This window comes from Globicephala melas, chromosome 21 (genome assembly GCF_963455315.2).
Source record: "Globicephala melas chromosome 21, mGloMel1.2, whole genome shotgun sequence".
Classification (NCBI taxonomy): domain Eukaryota; kingdom Metazoa; phylum Chordata; class Mammalia; order Artiodactyla; family Delphinidae; genus Globicephala; species Globicephala melas.
In genome coordinates, this window is record NC_083334.1 from 23,172,650 (window position 1) to 23,193,753 (window position 21,104).

General features: G+C 43.8%; 1 protein-coding gene across 2 annotated transcripts in view; it reads left to right on the top strand.

The window, feature by feature from the left end:
- Positions 1-18,060: 18,060 nt before the first annotated feature.
- RBPMS (RNA binding protein, mRNA processing factor) overlaps positions 18,061-21,104 on the top strand; it is a 185,323-nt gene continuing 182,279 nt past the window's right edge. For both annotated transcript variants that reach the window (XM_030832542.3, XM_030832523.3), the window contains exon 1: positions 18,061-18,666. In XM_030832542.3, coding sequence (XP_030688402.1) covers positions 18,601-18,666 — 66 coding nt within the window. In that variant the 5' untranslated portion in view covers positions 18,061-18,600. The remainder of the gene's footprint in view (positions 18,667-21,104) is intronic.

Genomic DNA, 21,104 nt, shown 5'->3' on the forward strand with positions numbered 1-21,104 from the left:
TGGGTAAAAGGCTACAAACTTTCAGCTATGAGATGAATAAGGTCTGAGGTTCAAATGGAAAACGTGGTGACTATAGTTGATAACACTGTACTGCAGAATTGAAGTTTGCTAAGAGAGTAGAACTTAAATGTTCACACACACACACACACAGAAATAAATACGTGAGGTGATGGGATGTGTTAATCAACTAGGTGAGGGAAATCCTTTCAAAATGTGCAGATATATCAAATCACCACTATGTACACTTTAAATATCTTTCAATTTTATTTGTCAAATATACCTCAATAAAGCTAAAAAACAGTGTGGGATCTGGACATGCACCTGTTGCCAAGCTCCACTGGCATGCACGACCACAGCCCTGCTCCAGGATGGAGATATGGTCTGTATATACTTTTTTTAAAATTGAAATACCGTTGATTTACAACGTTGTGTTAGTTTCCAGTGTACAGCACAGTGATTCCATATATATATTCTTTTTCAGATTTTTTCCCTTATAGATTACTACGAAATATTGAGTAGAGTTCCCTGTGCTATACAGTAGGTACTTGTTGGTTCTCCACTATATACATTTTTAATACCTTCTCTCGGGTGGAAACCATGGCAAACAACTCTCTTACCTCATGTAAGGTGGTGAAACAGTGAAATCCAAGCACAACTCTGTTACCTCATCCAGGTGCTGAGGGAAGAGTCTGTCTCTGTTCTCTAATAAAACTATTTAACACCAGTCAAGCACTCTTTCTTCACAAAGGACTTCTCACAGAATTCTACAAATATGATATATTCTCTTTCTTTGAAAAAGAAGTTTTGTTTTCTTGAAAAAGACACACAGACCTAGTTAAATAGTCAACGTTTATTAAACCTATGTGCTTTGCAAAAGGAGGGGAAAAGTCATTAAATGGTAGTTTCAGAGGATGTCCTAAGAATCTCTCGTAATATCTATTAATATAAGATAGAGGAACAGGGCTTCCCTGGTGGCGCAGTAGTTGAAAGTCCGCCTGTCGATGCAGGCGACACGGGTTCGTGCCCCGGTCCGGGAAGATCCCACACGCCGTGGTGCAGCTGGGCCCGTGAGCCATGGCCGCTGAGCCTGCGCGTCCGGAGCCTGTGCTCTGCAATGGGAGAGGCCACGACAGTGAGAGGCCCGCGTACCGCAAAAAAAAAAAAAAAAAAAAAAAGAGAGGAACAGTGCTGATATTTTCCTTTTTAACCTGATTCTTTTTTCTATGCACATATACACGCACACACAAAATAGCATATAAAATAGATAATATTTTGTAACAATGTGAATGTAATATATATCAGGGAAATCTTTTCAAATCAAAAAATAAGGATCTATGTTAATCCTGTTTAATGGTTGCCCAGTACATACTGTGTTAATATAATTTATTTATGCAATCCCCTACCTCTGAATATCAAGGTTGTGTGTAACACCTACATATTACATTTGTTTTTTTTTTTTTTTTTTGCGGTACGCGGGCCTCTCACTGTTGTGGCCTCTCCCGTTGCGGAGCACAGGCTCTGGACGCGCAGGCTCAGCGGCCATGGCTCACGGGCCCAAGCCGCTCCGCGGCATGTGGGATCTTCCCGGACCGGGGCACGAACCCGTGTCTCCTGCATCGGCAGGCGGACTCTCAACCACTGCGCCACCAGGGAAGCCCAACATATTACATTTGTTAAGTGAACTGTCTCTCTTTGTCCTTTGACCACTTTTTTATTGGGTTATTGAAAAATACCTTAAATATTAGTGATATTAAATATAGTTAATTAGTTTAAACATTTTAACAATCATGAGAAAACTTCTTTCGTTTCTTCCTCAATAATTTAATTTTTAAAACATTATGCAGGACCTCCCTGTGCAGCGGTTAAGAATCCACCTGCCAATACAGGGGACACGGGTTCGAGCCCTGGTCCGGGAAGATCCCACATGCCACGGAGCAACGAAGCCCGTGCGCCACAACTACTGAGCCTGTGCTCTAGAGCCCGTGCTCCACAACAAGAGAAGCCACTGCAACGAGAAGCCCGCACACTGCAATGAAGAGTAGCCCCCGCTTGCTGCAACTAGAGAAAGCCCACGCACAGCAACAAAGACCTAATGCAGCCATAAATAAATTAATTAATTAATTAAAACAAAACAAAACATTATGCAGGTCCTAGCATGCAAGGTGGTTGGAGTTCACATAAGGAAGGCAGCCAAGCAGGGTGACAGCCTGGCAGGCATTAGAAGAGCACATACAGTGGAACTGAGCGATAAGTAAATATACTGAGGATGAGGAGAGGCAGGAGAAGGGAATTACAAATAAAGAAAAGGAAAAAACTAGAATGAGCATTGTGTATTGCATTGGGGTTACAGGGACTGAGGTGAACTAATGGTATGGAATATAGAGATGTAGAAACAGGTATATATGTTTGTATATATATGTGTGTGTGTGTGTGTGTGTGTGCAGAAAATACAAGTGTGAGTGTGTACACATTTATATATCCCCTTGCTCTGTCCACTAAGAGGACCTGTAGCAATGAGCACACCTAAAGCCTAGATCTTGGTATCTCAATTTCTTGTCTCCACTAAAAGGACTCCTTGTAGAAATGGCTGATTCCAGGTCTGGGGCGTGGAAAGTGTAAACTGAGTCGGCAATGTTTTGTACCAGAAAGTAAGGAAGTGCTTATAGACTGATGTGCTATATCAAAAGGACACAGGAGTCACCTTGAATGGGGCCCACATCTGGGACAAACCTGGGACAATTTGAGCATCAGAATAAATAATGACAGTAACATTACATTCCACTGGATAGAAAAGGAATCCACCAATCCACATTGATATAAATAGACAAATGAGTAAATACATGGGGAGAAGGCCAACTAATACGTTTAAAAGGATTGATGGAATTAGAAAATGTCCCCTTGTCAATCATTATGCTAGTTATTATTCAGGCAGGAAACATCAGTTGATGCTAAAACTGGAAGGTGAAAGTTGGATGAGAACAGGATATTTACACAGCCTCAAAGTTCCTTCCTACAAAATAGTGATTAATTATGAGAGGAAAAAGAGTAACCTTACCATCAGACACTATTATTATTTTCAGACCAGCTGACATCATGAGCTACCTGATGTACAGTAAGAAAAGCACAGCATCACTTCTCTGATGTCCCTGCCTAACATGGGTAACTTAATCTAATCCTGAGAAAAGAAACACCAGACAAACCCAACTGAGGGATATTCTGCAAAATAACTGAGGACCTATTCCAGGTCAGAGAAAACTGAAGAGACATAACAAGACATATATACACATGACAACGTGTGACCCTGGATTGGATACTTTTGCTTTAAAGGACGTTATTGAGACAGTTAATGAAATCTGATGGTGTCTCTGGGCGAACAGTATATGGGAACTCCTTGTACAGTTCTTGTCATTTTTCTGTAAGTCTGAAATTATTTCAAACTAAAAAGTAAAAAGAAAAAAAAATCATAAACAGGGGAAAGCCAGAAGAGTGACAGATTTATAGTCAGATGTGGGAAGAGGGCGGAACACTCAAATACTCAGACGCTTCTTTGTGGTAAATGGATGAAAGAAAAGCTTTTAAATGAAAGGAGAAACAAAAATGCTCATGTGGTTGTAAAATATCAATATTTCTTGCACAGGCCTTTAGTGAAAGTACCTCAGCAAGTGACATTTGTATTAATTAGCAAAACATATAACAGAAAATAGATCAATCCAAAAAGGAGGCAGGGACTTCCTTGGGGGTCCACTGGTTAAGACTCTACCCTCCCCAAAGCAGGGGGCCCAGGTTCAATCCCTGGTCAGGGGACCAGAGCCCACATGCCACAACTAAAAGAGCCTGCATGCCGCAACTAAAAGATCCCACATGTGGCAACAAAAGATCCCACATGCCGCAACTAAGACCCGGCGCGGCCAAATAAATAAATATTAAAAAAAAAAGGAGGCAGGCCTGCATAGGTCAATGTGATTATTGCCACTATCTCACAAACAACTACATAGTGAAAAGCAAGAGTTTAAAGTAAAGAAATATCATGAAGTTCAAAATCCAATAAAAAATACAGTACTGGAAAAGAAAGATATATATAGTACTGCGGGCCCAGAGCCAGAGAATATTCTCAGAATGGCCTTCAGACCTAAATTTAATCATCTGGATTTTTTTGTTTTAAAGAACCATCCTAGTCAACCTTTTCAAAAAGGATAAACCTTTTAAGAGGAAGTCTGTATTTCCTCATAAAGGTGGAAGAAGCACAGCAAGTCCTCAGCTGAGTTAATCTCCAGAAAGCAGGCTCTATTGCAGCGTTGCACAGCATACTGCGGAGACATTGCTCATGGCAAGTTTATTTCATGTGGTCCTGTATAAGCATATTATCAGGGAGCTTATGGACCGGCAGTGCGTGTCCTAACTATGTCTGCACTTCTGTTAAAATAAAATATATGCTCTTTCCTATGGTCTGGACAGCAGCTTTGAGGAGGACGTGAGCCATTATCACTAATCCAATCTTCCAAGTCAGGAAACCACATCTAAACAAGATGAAGCGCCTTTCCCAAAGTTGATTCTGATAGGTGGCAGAGTTTGGGCTCAACATAGAGGCACCATCGCTAAATTTGCTGCAATTTCCACGATACCAGACTCACTCAAAAACATCACAGATCAGCAGTAAGCAGTAGCTCTGTGATCTCAAACCATTGTTCATATGTTATGATCTGTAGCTCAGGAAGCTCATTCACTCAATAATAGCTAGTATGAAGTACTCATTTGTAACTTATCTCTAAACATCTAATATTTAGTGGAAGTATCAACAAGCACTTAAAATGTTTGTTAGTGATTATATGACAGAAGCTGAACGATAAAGCCTTTCCCATAATCTCCTCACGTACGCTCCTCCAGATTTCTTGATTAGATGATGTTCTGTTCAGATTGATAGTCAAGATACGCACAAAATATGTTGAATCAGACCAGGTTATAGGTTACAGCCCAGAATCTGTACCAGCAAGTCTGATTATCTATGGTCAGCTAGAAATCAAGATCAGCACGTGTAAAATAAGTTCCAGACAGTTTCAGAACAAACAATGCTTTTCAAGAAACATTTTCTAGAATGCTTAACTGATGTGGCATCAGACTTGAAAGACAATTCAGTGGATTTGCATCATGGTGAAAAAAAAAAAGAAAAAGAACCATTTACCCAAGTCTGCCTGTAATGTTTTTCACATGTTTTAAATATGGCATAAGTAGATATAATGGAAGTGTCAGATGAGATTATGTCACTATTTCATCTTTAAAAGTCAATGAACATTCCAGCATAATTCATATGCTTGCTCTCATTTTTTAAAAGGTGGTGAAGTAAAGACCTGGATAAGGGACTACTATTTATTTAAAAGCTATTCAGGGACTTCCCTGGCAGTCCAGTGGTTGAGACTTCGCCTTCCAATGCAGGGGGTGCAGGTTCAATCCCTGGTCAGGGAGCTAAGATCCCACATGCCTCACGGCTAAAAAACCAAAACATAAAACAGAAGCAATATTGTAACAAATTCAATAAAGACTTTAAAAATGGTCCACATCAAAAAAATCTTTAAAAAAATAAATAAAAGCTATTCATTCTACAAATATTTATCAACTATGTTCCAGGCACACAGTCTAAGTGAATGTACCATTTTCTCATGTTAATAATGAAAATGAAGTAAGTTTTAGTGCACATAGCACTGGCAATACCAGGCATCCCTGAGCGTACTTGAAACCCCCAATACTAGTTCTTTTAGAATATTGTTTTGGATCAACTAAGGCACTTTCTAAAGTATTCATGTCAAAGATATAATTGTCTTAGGGAGTTATATCAGGATTAAATCAAACAGTGTCATGTTGAATGTTTAGAGATGTTGTAAAGAATGGGATTAATATGCTTGGGAAAAAAAGTAGGGGAACTAGTTGGAAAAGTGGCGGCTGAGAGTAGAGGCTGGAGGTAATGGATAGTACAGTGAAAGAAGCAAGAAGACCCAGAGCAATAGAGAACTAAATGTAAACCTGAGAAGCTGAGAATAACACTGTTGGTTTCCTACCCAATAGCTCTTACCCTTCCCTTTCTTCCTTGCAGACAGAAGCCACTTCCCATCACAAAGGGTGAACAAGCCAGATACTTTCCCAGCATTCAGTGCAGCTAGAGGTTCCCATGTAATCTGGTTCTGGCCAATGAGAGGTGGGGAAGACCTTCTTCCTTATTAACACAGACTCTGCCTACCTTTTCCACGCCATTGACAATAATTGTGTAAGGATGTGATGCTTGGAATTGCTGCAGCTGTTTGGGGACTATAAAGGAAGACATCATGGGGTCATAAGAAGATATACCACATGCATTGACAATGGCAGAGTAAAAAGATGAACCAACTCAGGGACTACACTTCTCATTACGTGAAATTTTAAAAGTTTTTGTTGTTTAAGTCACTTTCCATCCTTTTTTTTTTTTTTTTTTTGCCACGCTATGTGGCATGCGGGATCCTAGTTCCCTGACCAGGGATTGAACCCGTGCCGCTGCAGTGGAAGTATGGAGTCTTAACCACTGGACCACCATGGAAGTCCCACATCAAATTTTTTGTTGTTGCTACTTGCAGCTGAAAACATTCTAATGAATACATTTTTATTACTGCCTTAGGATAAAGTCGAAATTACTTTCTATAACTTATAAAGTTCTTAAACTCTTAATTATCTAGCCCTCATTTACCTCTCTAAGCTAATCTCTGACCACTTTTTGCATTCTTCAGTTTTTTCAGTTCTCTAGCCCAAAGTCTTCTCCTTCCCTAGTTTCTAACTGGAACCCTCTCCACTCCTACCACTTCTGCTTGACCTGGCCACTACTGCTCATTCTTTAGGACTTGGTGAAATGTCACATCCTCCTAGAAGCCACTACTGACCACCCAGAGTATGTATTTGCCACATTTATGATGTCTGTAGAAACGTGAACTTCCATAGTTAGAGCACATTTTCTACTCTATTGTAACTGTTTCAGACAGTTAGCCCGTGCAAGTCAGGCTTGTGTCTCTCTTGTTCATCACTGTATCCTAAGAACCTAGATGGTACCTAGCAGTCATATCTATGGAACACACGAAGGAGTTGTAGGATATTGGAAACAAAATAATTTCAAAGATCAACTAGGAAAAGGCAAACACCTCACTAGAAAAATGTACAAAGACATGAGAGACGATTTCCAAATGGTTATAAACAGATGAAAAGATGGTCAGCCCCTGTGACAATCAAGAAATGCAAATGAAAAGAATAACACTTTTCACCAACAGATTGGCAAAATGAAAAAGAACTTTTCAATACTGGGAATGTTGTAATGAAATGGACAATCTTGTGCACACTGTAGGAGTGAGCATAAATTGTATAAACTTTCTAGCCATAAATATCAACATTTAAAATGTGCCTACCCTCTGACCAAGCAATTTCTTTAGAATGTATTCTAAGGAAATAATCAGGCAATGTTCAAAGACATTTGTCTATGGATAATTAAAAAACGTAAACAGGGCTTCCCTGGTGGCGCAGTGGTTGAGGGTCCGCCTGCCGATGCAGGGGACATGGGTTCGTGCCCTGGTCCGGGAGGATCCCACATGCCGTGGAGCGGCTGGGCCCGTGAGCCATGGCTGCTGAGCCTGCGCATCCGGAGCCTGTGCTCCGCAGCGGGAGAGGCCACAACAGTGAGAGGCCCGCGTACCGCAAATAAAAACCCCACAAACTGTAAACAACTGAAATGCCCATCCATATAGAAGTTGTGCACAGATAGTGGCATTCTTCAAAGCTTTAAAAAAGATGAGATAGGAAAAGCCAAGATGTCTTGATATGGATAAATATTTATGACAAGATTAATTTAAAAAGCAGATATAGAGCATTAATATATAATAATGCCATTTAAAATGCATGTTAAAATTGATTTAAAAAACAAATTTAAAACAATTAAACCAATTAAGTTGTTGAAACAAACTGTTCAAAAATCATGTTGGACCAAGATGGATATATCCAGCCACTAGTTTTGAACCTTTTCAGTCGGAGAATGTCCAGTTTACATTTACAAAGATTAGTCATACATACATTTTAAAGTGGGTCACTTAGGGTGAAAATTACAGTAATGCTTAGGATTACCGGGACCCTAAAGTTACACACACACAGAAAGATTTAGTTTTGTATCTTTTCAGCCACTGATGTTTATCTTACCTAATTAGTCCTGTTTTTTTGCCTCTTAGAGATTTATATACTTATTTTATACTTAAGTTGATTTGATGAGGCTTTTTTCATAGGAAGAGAAATAAACTTCTGATGAAAAGGAAAAAATGCCTGTTCTTTTTCCTGCTGGATATTCCTAGAAAGAGGAGAGAGATTTAAAATGTTAACAAGAAAATGTACAAAAAAAAAAAGAAAAGAGGAATCTGGGTACAAACCACTTTCCTTTCGATCAGTCGTCCAGGCTACAGCCCCATTTTCACTGTCACTTCTGCACTGCCAGCTGCTGTCAAGGCTTTGGGGGATTCTTCAGAGTAAGGTTGCTTCTCAATTTTCTCCCATAAGGCTTAGGATTTCGTTTTCTCAGCTCCCCCAATTTTATTGCTGTTGTTTTCTTTCATTCTCGTTATCCTTGTTAATGTATGTCTTAAAATAATAACAACAACAGCAAGAAATCTTTTCTGTGTTTTTATTGGAGGTTTTGGAACAGAGTGAATAGAAACGTGTATATTTCACTCGCCATCCTCAAACACTAAAATGTGACAATACACGTAAAATTTGAAGCACGGTTCCCTGGTCAGTGCTGTTATCTGCTATTATTTTTATTAGTGTGCTTGTTCCCTTTTTAAATCAGACTGCTTGGTCTGCCTCTTCTGGCTAGTCTTTCTCCTTGTCCTGTCTAAGCATAGATACTTCCTAAGATTCTGTTCTCCAACCTCCTATTTTTTTTGTTTTGTTTTGTTTTTGTTTTTGCGGTACGCGGGCCTCTCACTGTTGTGGCCTCTCCCGTTGCAGAGCACAGGCTCTGGACGTGCAGGCTCAGCGGCCATGGCTCACGGGCCCAGCTGCTCCACGGCATGTGGGATCTTCCCGGACCGGGGCACAAACCTGTGTCCCCTGCATCGGCAGGTGGACTCTCAACCACTGCGCCACCAGGGAGGCCCTCCAACCTCCTATTTTTTAAGCTCACCTATGATTCCAATACAGTGGGCATTGAAATATACATATTAACTCCTATCTCTTCTGGGCTAGAGATCCACTTTTCAACCATTAGCATGATTCCAACACTTGCGAACCTTAGAAGCTTGATGCTGAACTTGATGCTCATCTGTCCATACAACCAACTCTTCTCCTCCAGACATCTATTTCTTTTCTTTTTCTTTTTTCTTTCTGGAGTTGGCATCACCGAATCCTTAAAGCCTTGAAACCTGGCATTTAGGTCAAATGCCTTATTCTCCCTTAGCTCCTCCATTCAATCATTTATCAAACCACGTAGCTTCCCCCTTGGAAATGGTTTTCATTTCCATCCTTTTTTCTCTGCTTGTCCGTGGACCATTCAACAACCCTGTTTTCCATCTCCCATCTCACCTCACTCAAATCTACCTTACTAGCCACTGAAGATTTCTTCCTAAAGGGTAGTTGTTGATAGTGAGTAAATGAACTACATATCCAGCCTTATCCTTAACGCTCATGTAGAGGTTCTCTACATTCTAGACACGGGTAGAGTACAGTAGACATTTACAAGCGTTTAATTTAGCATTTGACTTTTGACTGTTTATAAGTGAGTCTCTAAAAGGCCAGAGACATTTGCTAATTTACTATTTTCCTGAAGCACAAGTTCAATTCACAGCTATAAAGTCGGTGACAAAAAAGTCACTTAATTATAAGCGTGTTTCCAACTATCCCACCACCACACGGCAATCTGGCTTTGTTGCTTTCTATGTATCATCATGTATTTAGTAATTTTTATTGAGGTTCTGAAGGGAGCACATATATTTTTCAATTCCATTTTACTGTCTTTTAGAATGAAAAGTACACGCTAGACATGGCAGTTGTGATTTTTGTTGTTTTACAAATCTAACTCTTGGGGCAAAGGTTACCATACTGGCTAATCCTTAAAAATGCCCAGTGCTTCCTGGTTTCCAGAGCTTTGCTCCCACTGTTCCCTCCCCCAGTGTTTTCATTGTCTATTGCTACATAAAAAACCACCCCCAAACCTAGTGGCTTAGAACAATAATCATTTATCTGCTCACAAGTGTATTTACAATTGGGGCAATATTCTAAGATAGTCTGTCTCTGTTCCATGTGGTGTCACCTTGGGGGGCGCTCAAGGTAGAGCATCTACCTCCAAGACGGCTCACTCAGAAGCCTGGTTGCTCGTGCGGGATGTTGCCGGGAGTTCAGATAAAGCCTTGGGGGTTGAGGGAGCATGGCTAGGGCTTGAATTTCCTCCACGTGGGCCTCTCCAGGTGACTGCTTGGGCTTTCTCATTACATGGAAGCTGGGTTCCAAAAGGGAGGAAACAGAAGCTGCCGTCAATTTTTAATGCCTGGGCTCAGAATTCCCAGAATGCCATTTCCTCCACATTCTATTGCTCAAAGCAGAAACAGGCCTAGCTCAGATTCAAAGAGAGGGCACATAAGCTCTAACCCTTGATGGCAGGAGTGGTGTGCATGTACCAAAAAAGGGAAGTTTTGGGGGGCTGTGTTTGAAGACTAGCTACTACCATCCACCTTTTGGCCATAATACATTTCCTTCCCATATGAAAAATATACTTATCTCCTTCCCTAAGATATCAAAATATCTCATCCCATTATACATCAGTTCATAGTCTAGGACAGGGATGAACAAATTACAGCCTGAGGGCCAAATCTAACCTGTGGGCTGTTTTTGTACAGCCCCTGAGATAAGAATGGTTTTTAGATTTTTTACAGGATTATAAAAAACAAAAACAAAGAGTAATAAGTGACAGGGATCACACATGTGGCCTGCAAAGCCTAAAATATTTACTATCTGGCCCCATACAGGAAAAGTTTGCCAGCCCCTGGTCTAGGATATCAGCATCTAAGTCAGATCCAAGTGCCGATGTGGCTTCTTGGGTGTGGTTCCTTGACTATAGCTCCTCAGACATGGTTCCTCTTGATCTGAAGACCAGTGGACTAAGGGGACAAAATATCTGTCTCTCACATACCCAATATCTAATGGTAAGGTAGGGACAGAAACTCTATAATAGATACTCCCATTTAAAAAGGGGAGAATAGGAGAGGGACATGGAAGCTGGTCCATAGCAATTCTGAAACCCAGCTTGTCAAATGAGATCACTTCCTTACTTATGCTCACTCCTGCTCTTTGGGAATAATTCTCAGTGGCTCTTTCATCCTTCTTGAGTTATCTTCCCTTTTGGAAACAGCGCATAATTGCAAATGGGTAGCTTCCTCAGCCTGCTTCCTGCCTATAACATCAAAGGTCCAGAGGCCTCTTTTCATTACGAATAGTCTCTGTCTATTTCAGTGCAAGCTAGTAGAGATCCTTTAAAAGCCAGAGGTTTCTTTTTTTTTCTTCTTTTTTAAAATTTATTTATTTTTGGCTGTGTTGGGTCTTTGTTGCTGTGTGTGGGCTTTCTCTAGTGCGGGCGAACGGGGGCTACTCCTCGCCGCAGTGTGCGGGCTTCTCATTGCAGTGGCTTCTCTCGTTGTGGAGCATGGGCTCCAGGCTCGTGGGCTTCAGTAGTTGTGGCATGTCGGCTCAGCAGCTGTGTCTCATGGCCTCCAGAGCGCAGGCTCAGTAGTTGTGGCACACGGGCCCATTTGCTCCACGGCATGTGGGATCCTCTCAGGCCAGGGCTCGAACCCGTGTCCCCTGCACTAGCAGGCGGACTCCCAACCACTGAGCCACCAGGGAAGCCCCCAGAGGTTTCTTATACTTAAAGTTATAATCATCTCCCTTAGGCAAAAGCTGTACTCATATTTCTTGCCAAGACAGTCCCTTCTCTACCTTTTGACAGTATTGTAGGACAATGTCATTTAGATCCCCAGAAGCCCTGCTGTCTAGTTGAAAGGATCTATGAGGTACTACCTTAAATTTTTCTGAGATATTAACTTATCTATTATTGCATAACAAGTTACCCCAACACTTAATGGCTTAAAACAACAAACTGTTATCTCACAGTTTCTGTTGGTTAGGAATCCAGGCTCTGCTTAGCTGGGTCCCTCTGCCTCAAGGTCTCTCAAAGTTTATAAACCAAGATGTCAGCCAGGGCTATGATCTTGTCAACCTAATTTATGTCAGTTTACCATACAAGATATCACAGATTGGTGGCTTAAACAATAGACATTTTTTTTCTCACAGTTTTGGAGGTTGGAAAGTCCAAGATCAAGGTGCCAGCCGTTGGCGTTTGGTGAGGGCCCTCTTCCTGGCTTGCAGATGGCCATCTGTAACCTCACATGGCAGAGAGAGCAGAAACTCTAGTGTCTCTTCTTACAAGGGCACTAACCCATCATGGAGGCTCCACCCTCATGATCTCATCTAAACCTAATTACCTCTCAAAGGTTGTACATCCTAATACCATCACATTGGGGATTAAGGCTTCACAATAGGAATTTGGGGAGGATACAAACATTCAGTCCATAACAGGTTTCATCTAAGGCTGCACTTAGGGGAAGATCTGCTTCCAGGCTTACTCACATAGTTATTGGCAGGATTCAGCTCCTTGTGGGTTGTTGGACTGAAAGCCCCAGTTCCTTGCTGGCCCTTGGATGGAGGCCTCCACCATTCCTTGACACATGTTCCTCTCTATCAGGAAGCTCACATCATAGCAGCTGGCTTCCATCAAAGGCGGCAAGTGAGAGAGCAAGAGAGGGTGTGTAAAATGGGAGCTGTGGTCTCTTTATAATCTGACCTTGGAAGTGATATCTATCGCTTTTGCCATGCTCTTTTCATTAGAAGCAAGTCACTATGTCCAGCCCACACTCACAGGGAAGGGATTACACAAGTGCTTGAACACCAGGAGGTTGGGGATCACTGGGGGGCCACCGTAGAGACTGCCTACCATGGGGTCTTCTAGCTACATCCTTGTCTTGAACTTTACCTAAGGCCAGGTTTTCCTGGTTTAACCTTTGCCCCTAGGCCATTTTTTATTTTGAGAGTTTGGTCTTCTGGAGAATCTAGGAACGAAGAAGTTTTATTTCAAATCCAGCAAGTCCTGGCTTCTTTAGGTTTCCTCCAGATTCTGACTGAAAATGAAACAGTTCCTTTTTTCTTTAGCTCACCTCACTTCTCTTGTGCTAAATCGTAAGCATCTACAAGAAACCATCCAACCCTTTTGACGTTCCATCCAGATCTAGCTAGATCCACATGTTCATAAGGTATCTCTTCTTTCATGTAATAGCAGGCTAGTTTGGCTAATTGTTCTTCCGTTACATAAATGGGGTCTCCTTTTCTCCTGCCTGCAGTGACAATACTTTCACTGTCTTTTAACAATGCTCTCCAGGACCTCCCCGGCAGTCCAGTGGTTAAGACTTTGCACTTCCACTGCAGGGGGCACGGGTTCGATCCCTGGTCAGTGCAGCCAAGAAAGAAAGAAAGAAAGAAAGAAAGAAAAAAACCCCAAAGCTCTTTGCTAGCAGACTCTTCAAAGTTCTTCCAGCTTCCATCTTCCACCTGATCCTAACGCCACTGCCACATGTTTTGCGTTTTTGTAATGGCAGGATCCCATTTCTAGGTATGCGAATTACGTTTCAGTTTATCTACTGCTGTATGACAAACCACCCTAAAACTTAGTGTTTTAAATATCACATATTAATGCATATATGTAGAATCTAGAAAAATGAACCTATTTGCAGGGCAGGAATAGACATAGAGACATAGACAGAGAATGGACATGTGGACACAGGGTGGGGAAGGAGGGAGGAAGAATTGAGAGATTAGGATTGATGTATATACACTACCATGTCTAAAATAGATAGCTAGTGGGAACATGGTATAAGGCACAGGAAGCTCAGCTCAGTGCTCTGTGATGACCTAGATGGGTGGGATGCAGGGGCGTGGGAGGAAGGTCCAAGAGGGAGAGGATGTAGGTATACATATCGTTGATTCAGTTCACTGTACAGCAGAAACTAACACAACATTGTAAAGCAATTATACTCCCAAAAAAACCCCTTAGTGTTTTAAAACAAAAGCATTCACTTTTTTTGCTAACAGTTTTGCAATTTGGGCGACTCAGTGAAGACAGCTCATGTCTCTTCCATGTGGTGTCAGCTGGGGCAGATCAACTAGGGCTGGAGTATCCACTTCTAAGATAACTCACTCACAAGGCTGGCAATTGGCCACAGCTGTCTGCTGAGAGCTCCCCTGTAAGCTGGGGACCTAATTCTCTTCCAGTGGGCCTCTCCACATGGCTGCATGGGCTTCCATAAATGTTGGAGGGAAGTGATTGAATCTCAGAGCTATTTTAGGAGGTAAAAAAATCAGGATGTTGCACAACAATGTGAATATACTTCACACCACTAAACCATACACTTAAAAGTGATTAAGACGGTAAATACAATGTTGTGTGTGTGCTTAGCCACAATTAAAAATTAATAGATAAAATCAGGGGAAGGTGGTGATGGCCTGGAGGTGGGTGGGGGCAGGGGTGAGGGAGAGAGATGTGTTAAGAATGACAAAAACTAATCAAACACAGCCTCTGGCTTCAAAAACATTTTTGGTCCAGCAGAGGATGTAGAAGAGTTAACAGAAAATCACAACACATGTGCTAGATACTGCAGCTTTCTGCCACGGTGCTAACAGAGTGACAAAGGCCATACCATGCAAATTGCCTCGGAATAGACCTTTAACGCCTGCAATTCCCAGAGACGAACATTTAAGACATAATTATAGGTTTGGATTTCTTAAAGCAAACTTCAAAATGAACACTGCTAGAGAAACAGAAATGAGGAATGAAAACTACAGGTGCATAGAATATGTCCCTGTCAATCTAGCAAGCAACCTTCCAGGCCAGAAGCAATGAAGTAAAGTGGCGGGCAGGGGGAAAAGCAGGTGTTTCTTGGTCATTAGCCCCATTTTTCTAGGATATAAAATCCCTTTGTTGTCTTAGTATGTCTAGAAACTATTGCTACTGAGGAGATCTCATCTTGAAACTTTCTTTTTTTGAAGTAGTAAACAGGTCATAAAGATCATTTATATCCTGAATGAATGTACATCCCTTCCCCCAACTCTTTTGCCTCACTCACAAAGTTGTATAAATACCCAGTCTATTTATAGATTTTCATTGAGTTTTGCTGGCAACTTAACTCGATTGTTCTTCCAAATAAATCTAAACCATTCTTTGTAGAAAGGGCAAAATAGGAGTCCCTCTTTTCCTGGTATATTACCCCATCCCCAGGGTGTTTTCTGAAAATATGCTGAATTTCACACTCACCATTGACTATATGTTATAGATTTCCCTGCTTTATTGTAAATTGCCTGATGTGTCTGTCAGTTGATTGGCTGAGTGGTGGTCTTGGGCCCCTGTGCTGAGTGGTGTGATTTTAGTTTTTACTTTTTGAAATCTCATCAATTGTCCCATTCTGCACAAGCTCTCTATCTAGGGTCTCCCGCAGCAAAATAACGACTGAAGTCCACTTCCATGAAATCTGCCTAGTGCCTTTGTGGTGCTCTCCATGCCGAGACACCTCGGCTAATTCAGTCCCTTCTGCAAGGTCTTGGAAGGATCTGTTCATATCATTCAAGCCCTAGAATCAGTACCTGATGAGAATGTGTTCATTCATTCAAAAATAATTATTGAGTGCCTACTATGTGTTAGGCACTGTCTCAATGTTGTGAACACAAGAATAAACAAGCCAGACAAGGATCCTCTCATGGAACTTATTCTCATTTTTTATTCCAGAGGGTTTTGACTTTTAACAATGGACAAGGTGCCAACTTGGCTTCAAGACAAAGGACTCAGGTTCTCTGCTTGAGATTAAGCCACATTTCCTTGGATGGGGGTAGGGGAGGTTCTCCAAGCACACTAGGACCACCCAACATCCACCTACTTGTAAGTGGAGTCTGCCGGGGACTATCAAGGACTAGGTCAATTGTTATTTTTCTTGGTCCTCGGCCAGGCTCCACGAAGACAATGCCTTTCTGTGGAGTGTATTCAGGAACAGGCAAGAATGGCCAAGGAGGGCAAAGTGCCGGCATTATTGGTCAGCACAGGGGCCCAAGACCACCAGTCGGCCGTTGCTCAGAAAGACATCGCCCCCTCGTGGTTCCTTATATAACTGAAGGAAGAATAACTGTACCCTTGCCTCTTCTGAACTTCAGTTGCAATTTCAACAGACTCTTGGTTTATTTTCATCCGGGGGGACATTTGTTTTCCCCCGTAGAGAGAAATGACAATATGACAGCAATATAATCTCTTTATCAAAATCTCCAGACGCCCCCCAACACCAGAAAAATCCAATATGTAAATCCAAGTATCAGTACTGTGGGTTTTTTTTTTCTCTTCAAAATGCTCTTAAAGCAAATACTTTCTTTGCTTTTTACCATCTGAACCAGGATCAGCGGTGACGTTGCCGCGGAGTTGTTTGGGGTATCTTGTCTCCACAGCACCACTTTCAATTCCCTAAAAGCAGAAGCCTTATCTTCAACTCCGCCGCCACCCCCATCCCATTCCCAGGAGCACTTAAACCAGTCTGGGGTAAAGAATGTCTAGTGGGGGAGGAGGTCGGGGGGGTTGGGGGCGGAGACAAACAGTGAAGCAAACAAATAATAATTAGAAGTTGTGATTGTCGCCGTGCTGGAAGGGAACAGCGTGCTGTGAGAGAGAATTCCTGGGAGTGAGAAGTGAGGGAGAAATCTACCGATGTTTGGAGTTTTAAATTATGTGTTTGGAGCAGTCACTAAGTTTGAAAGCTTAAATGATACAATATTGTAAAAGTTCTCTTTGGCTCAGGGAAAGTGGAAATTAATCATGTCAGCTCCCAGGTATGGTAGACTTAACTGGGTCCGAATGGGTGCCAGGTGCTATAGTTTTATCTATCAACCTATAATTTCCTCTAATAGCAAACTCCTGGTAGATAAATAGAACTACTTCCATTTCAGAGGAGGAAACAGAAACAGGCAGTTCTTCCTTCCGTGGTTGGTGCGTAAACAAGCATAGTGCGCTGACGTCCCAGGACGCTGAGTCTCCCTTCTTTCAGCGGCTTTGACCCTCTGAATATCATCTGTCTTGGCCTCCAGTTCGTCTGGCAGTGAGAAATATTCCCTCAGCCAACAACTATTTATTGAGCGCCTGCTGTATACCAGATAGCGTACTCAAATAGCCATGGGATTCAAAAGATAAACAGGGCCCGGTCTCGTCTTCCAAAAAGGATCTCCCAAAAGAGTAAAGAGAAGCAGCCAGGTAAACAAATAATTCTAGGACAGTCTGAAAAGAGCTGTAGAGGGGTCTGAACAGGGGCGGCGGGTTCGGAGACGCTGGAGAGGTTTCCGAGGGCCCGGCGTCGGAGGTGGGTTTGAAGCTGCGCCCTGAAAACGCCGGCCCGGAGCGGGCTGCCCCCGGATGTCACTCGAGTTCTCGCGTCCTGTCATTTTAAGCTGCCGACTAGGAAGGGAAGAAATAGGTCTAGGCCGGTACTGAAAAGGAGGGGTAGGGATTGGGGTGCGAATCCCTCGTGAAGAGCAAGCAAACAAAAGTAGCACATCACACTTCCAGGTCCTCGCGCGGGCAGGGCCTGCCTCCCCGAAGCCCCTCTCCGAGCTGCGCGAAACGCCCGGCGACCCTCAGGGACCGTGCAAGCGGTAGGACCTGACCTTCATCCCTCCCCCCTCCTCGGCCCTCGCCCTCCGACCTACCGCGGCGTCGGGGGCTGGGGTCCGCCGCTTCCGCCCGCCGCCCGCCGCCCCTCCCAGGCGCGCGCCATCCGGCCGCAGGGCAGCCGCCCTCGGCGCAGCCCCTCCTCCCGCTGGGGGCTTGCCGTCCCGCGTCCCGTTCCTCACGGCTCCAGCCGGCAGCCCACGTCCAGGGAGGGCGGAGAGAGGAGGAGGAGGGGAGGGAGGAGACAGGGGAGGGAGGGAGAGAGGGAGGCAGGCGAGAGAAGGGGAGCTGCTTGGAGCCCGTACTTCCCAGAGCCAGCCAGGAGCGCGCACTCAGCGGCTCTCCGGGTCCCAGCCGCGCCCCGCTGCCCCGCACCTCCTTCTCCTGCTCCTCTCCGGGTACCCCTCACCCCCTCCCTCCAGCAGCTGCTACGCTCGGGCAGCGGCCGCCCCCGGCCCCTACTCGGCCACATCCCCAACTCTCTGGGCTCACTCCTGGGACGCGCGTCCTCGCCCCATCCTTTCTTCCTTCCTCCCCTCGCGCCCGCCCGCCCTCTCCAGGTCTCCCTCTCGGGTCCCGATTGTCTCCGTCCCCTTCTCGGTCCGCCGGCGCCTCGCCCTGCCCCGTCTCTCCCTCGCACTTCCTGAGTCGCCCGCCGCCGCTGTCTCGCCGCGCCGCGGGAGCCCGAGCCCGAGCCGAGCCGAGCCGCCGCTGCCCCGGCTCCAGCCCCCGCAGCGCCCGGGAAAGGGAAAAGTGGGCGAGCGCGCCCTCGCCCAGCCCCGCGCCCCAGCCCTGCCCGGCGAGGAAGGACCGGGAAGATGAACAACGGCAGCAAAGCCGAGAAGGAGAACACCCCGAACGAGGCCAACCTTCAGGAGGAAGAGGTACGGAGTGGCTCGGTGCGGTGGCGGGTACGACCTGGGACGGCGGCCGCTGGCTTTCTGCAAAGTGCGGGCGGCCGGCCGGCGGGGCGCGGGTCCCGGGGCGCCGGGCTGCGCCGGGGAGGGAGCGCCGCGGTCGAGGGTTTGGGAATCGTCCTGGCCCCGAGACACCGCCCCAAACTGTGGCCCCGGGAGGCTGTATCATCGGAGAGTGTGTTTTTGTGGGTCCACGGGCGTCTGCGTGCCTAAAATTGCGTAACTTTGAGGACTTTGCTGAGACCTTTGTAAGTATAATGCTCAGCTTTGTTTGCCCCGGATTTTAAAAGCGGAATCGAGAGCTGACTCCTGGGTGACCTCAGATGATTGGGACCGAGAGGGTCAGCACTTAGCTCTGCGTCTGGGGCTGCAAGTTGTGGGGTGTGTTTGTGTGGCTTAAGGAAGAAAATCGGGTAAAGTTTCTCGTTAAGAGACACCTTCGGTTCCCTGCCCCCTCCCTTTCAATGTGAAAGTTCTTGGTGAAACATCTTCTCAGCTGAGGCATTTTGGATTAATAGATAACTCTTCAGCCGCATTCTTCTCTGATGAGTCAAAGACCCCGAACCTGGATGATTAGGTTTTGTAAGTTTAGGGGCTTTGCGGTTGTGGGGAGCAGAAGTTGAATACAAGAGTTTCAAACTTTGCAGTTCACCAAGTGACGATCCAGGCTATTTTAGTAGGACTTTGACGTCTGAGCGTCAATTTCATGTGGTGCGTCCGTAACAACCGTAAATATGTTAACGGCTGCAGAGCGTTCTTTTGGTGGAAACAAAATTCGATAAACGTGGGGGGAACTCGTGAACAAACATTTCAGAATTTTGTACTTGGGATATTTGTAATATCCTGTTAAATGGCTCAGTTCCTGCAGGTACATTATCTGGAGCCCAGTAAACAATACTTTCCGCCTACTTTTTAAGAAGCCCACGAAACCGACTTTAAACATTCTAAAAGGAACTTTATGTTTAGATGCAAGGAAGTATGCAGTCTCGGTAAAAGCGTTTTTACAGGTATTGCATGCTGATGTATGAGGTTAACCGAAAGGTAAACTGATTCTAAAGCGATTAGGATGTTGAGATTATTATGGCGATACTGTGTTGTGTGTAAACTAAAATTCTGATAGTGAAACCAAAGGTTGCGGAGGATTTAACTAAAACATACAAGCCCTCAGCACTTTGTGCACTTGTAAGATAGGAACTGTTTAAATGGGGAAGACGGAGGGGAGCCCTAAGCCCCTGCAAAACAATGCAAAATAAACACAAGATTTTACTCTTAACATGGTTGTAAGGTAGTGCAACCCAGGTGAATTGCTGTGAGCCCCAGGTGAATTGCCGTGAGCCCCAGGTGAATTGCTGTGAGCCAGAAATTTGCCTTCTCACCTGAGGAAATTGCCTTTATTAAACTGTTATTTTGGAAAGCGTTGCTTACATGCTAGTTGTTTTTTAACTACAAGTGGAGTACTACTGACATTCCTTCTCTTTCAAAGAGATGGAGCCTTGAATTGCATGTTTCGCTTTTTTCTTGAAACTTACCTGCTGCTTTGCTATTTGTTTTCCCTACCACTGAGATAAAATTTTAAAAATAAGTTTGCTTTTTTAAGGAGTTGCTGTGTTTAACTAATTCAGCTAACATACCAAGATAATAATGGCTTCAGAAACCTTTCTGTGTCTCTTAGATTGGCGATCTGTTGACTTTTAAGGGTAAGAATATATTACATGAGACTGTCTTTCTCTCTTCACCTGATTGAGAACTTGGAAAGTTAATCAGGTTAAACCAAAGATTTTTTTTGTTTGAGTGACCCCAAACCATAACCTACTTGACAAAATTAGGTAAAGAAAAGTCACATTTTTCTGCTAGACCCATACAGCTTAACTGCCGACAGCACTGGCATGTTGTCTGCCCTGATCGTGGGCTTCTTAATGTGTGAGGCTTGGGTACTAGTATGATAGAATCAGATGATCCCAGTAACAATCACTGCCTCTTAACCAGTGGGAATGGCATGTGGCTCTAGAAAGTATCAGTTTTAGCAAGATACTTGTTATTTTAAAAATAAGGGGACAGTTTAAAAGATTTCAGAACCCAAGTTGTACAAGAGGTGGAACAGACAAAACAGATACACCATGAAGAGAGAAGTTTTATAATGTTAAAAATTCAGGAAAAGAAAGTAAGTTGGCCTGAATGATCTAGGTAATTTTGCTCTAATTCCCTGTTTGGGGTTTATGTTTTGTTTTTGAAAAACTCCTAACCTCTCTTTCCTAACCCTGAAAGCCACAAGTAAAATAAATATGGTATTTGGTGAGTCCCATTAATGTGCTCAGCAATATACAAAACCACCGCCCTGGACCCTTTCCCTGCCCACCCAGGGATCAGCAATTTGTTCTCAAACACATTTAAAAGCCGTGGCCAAG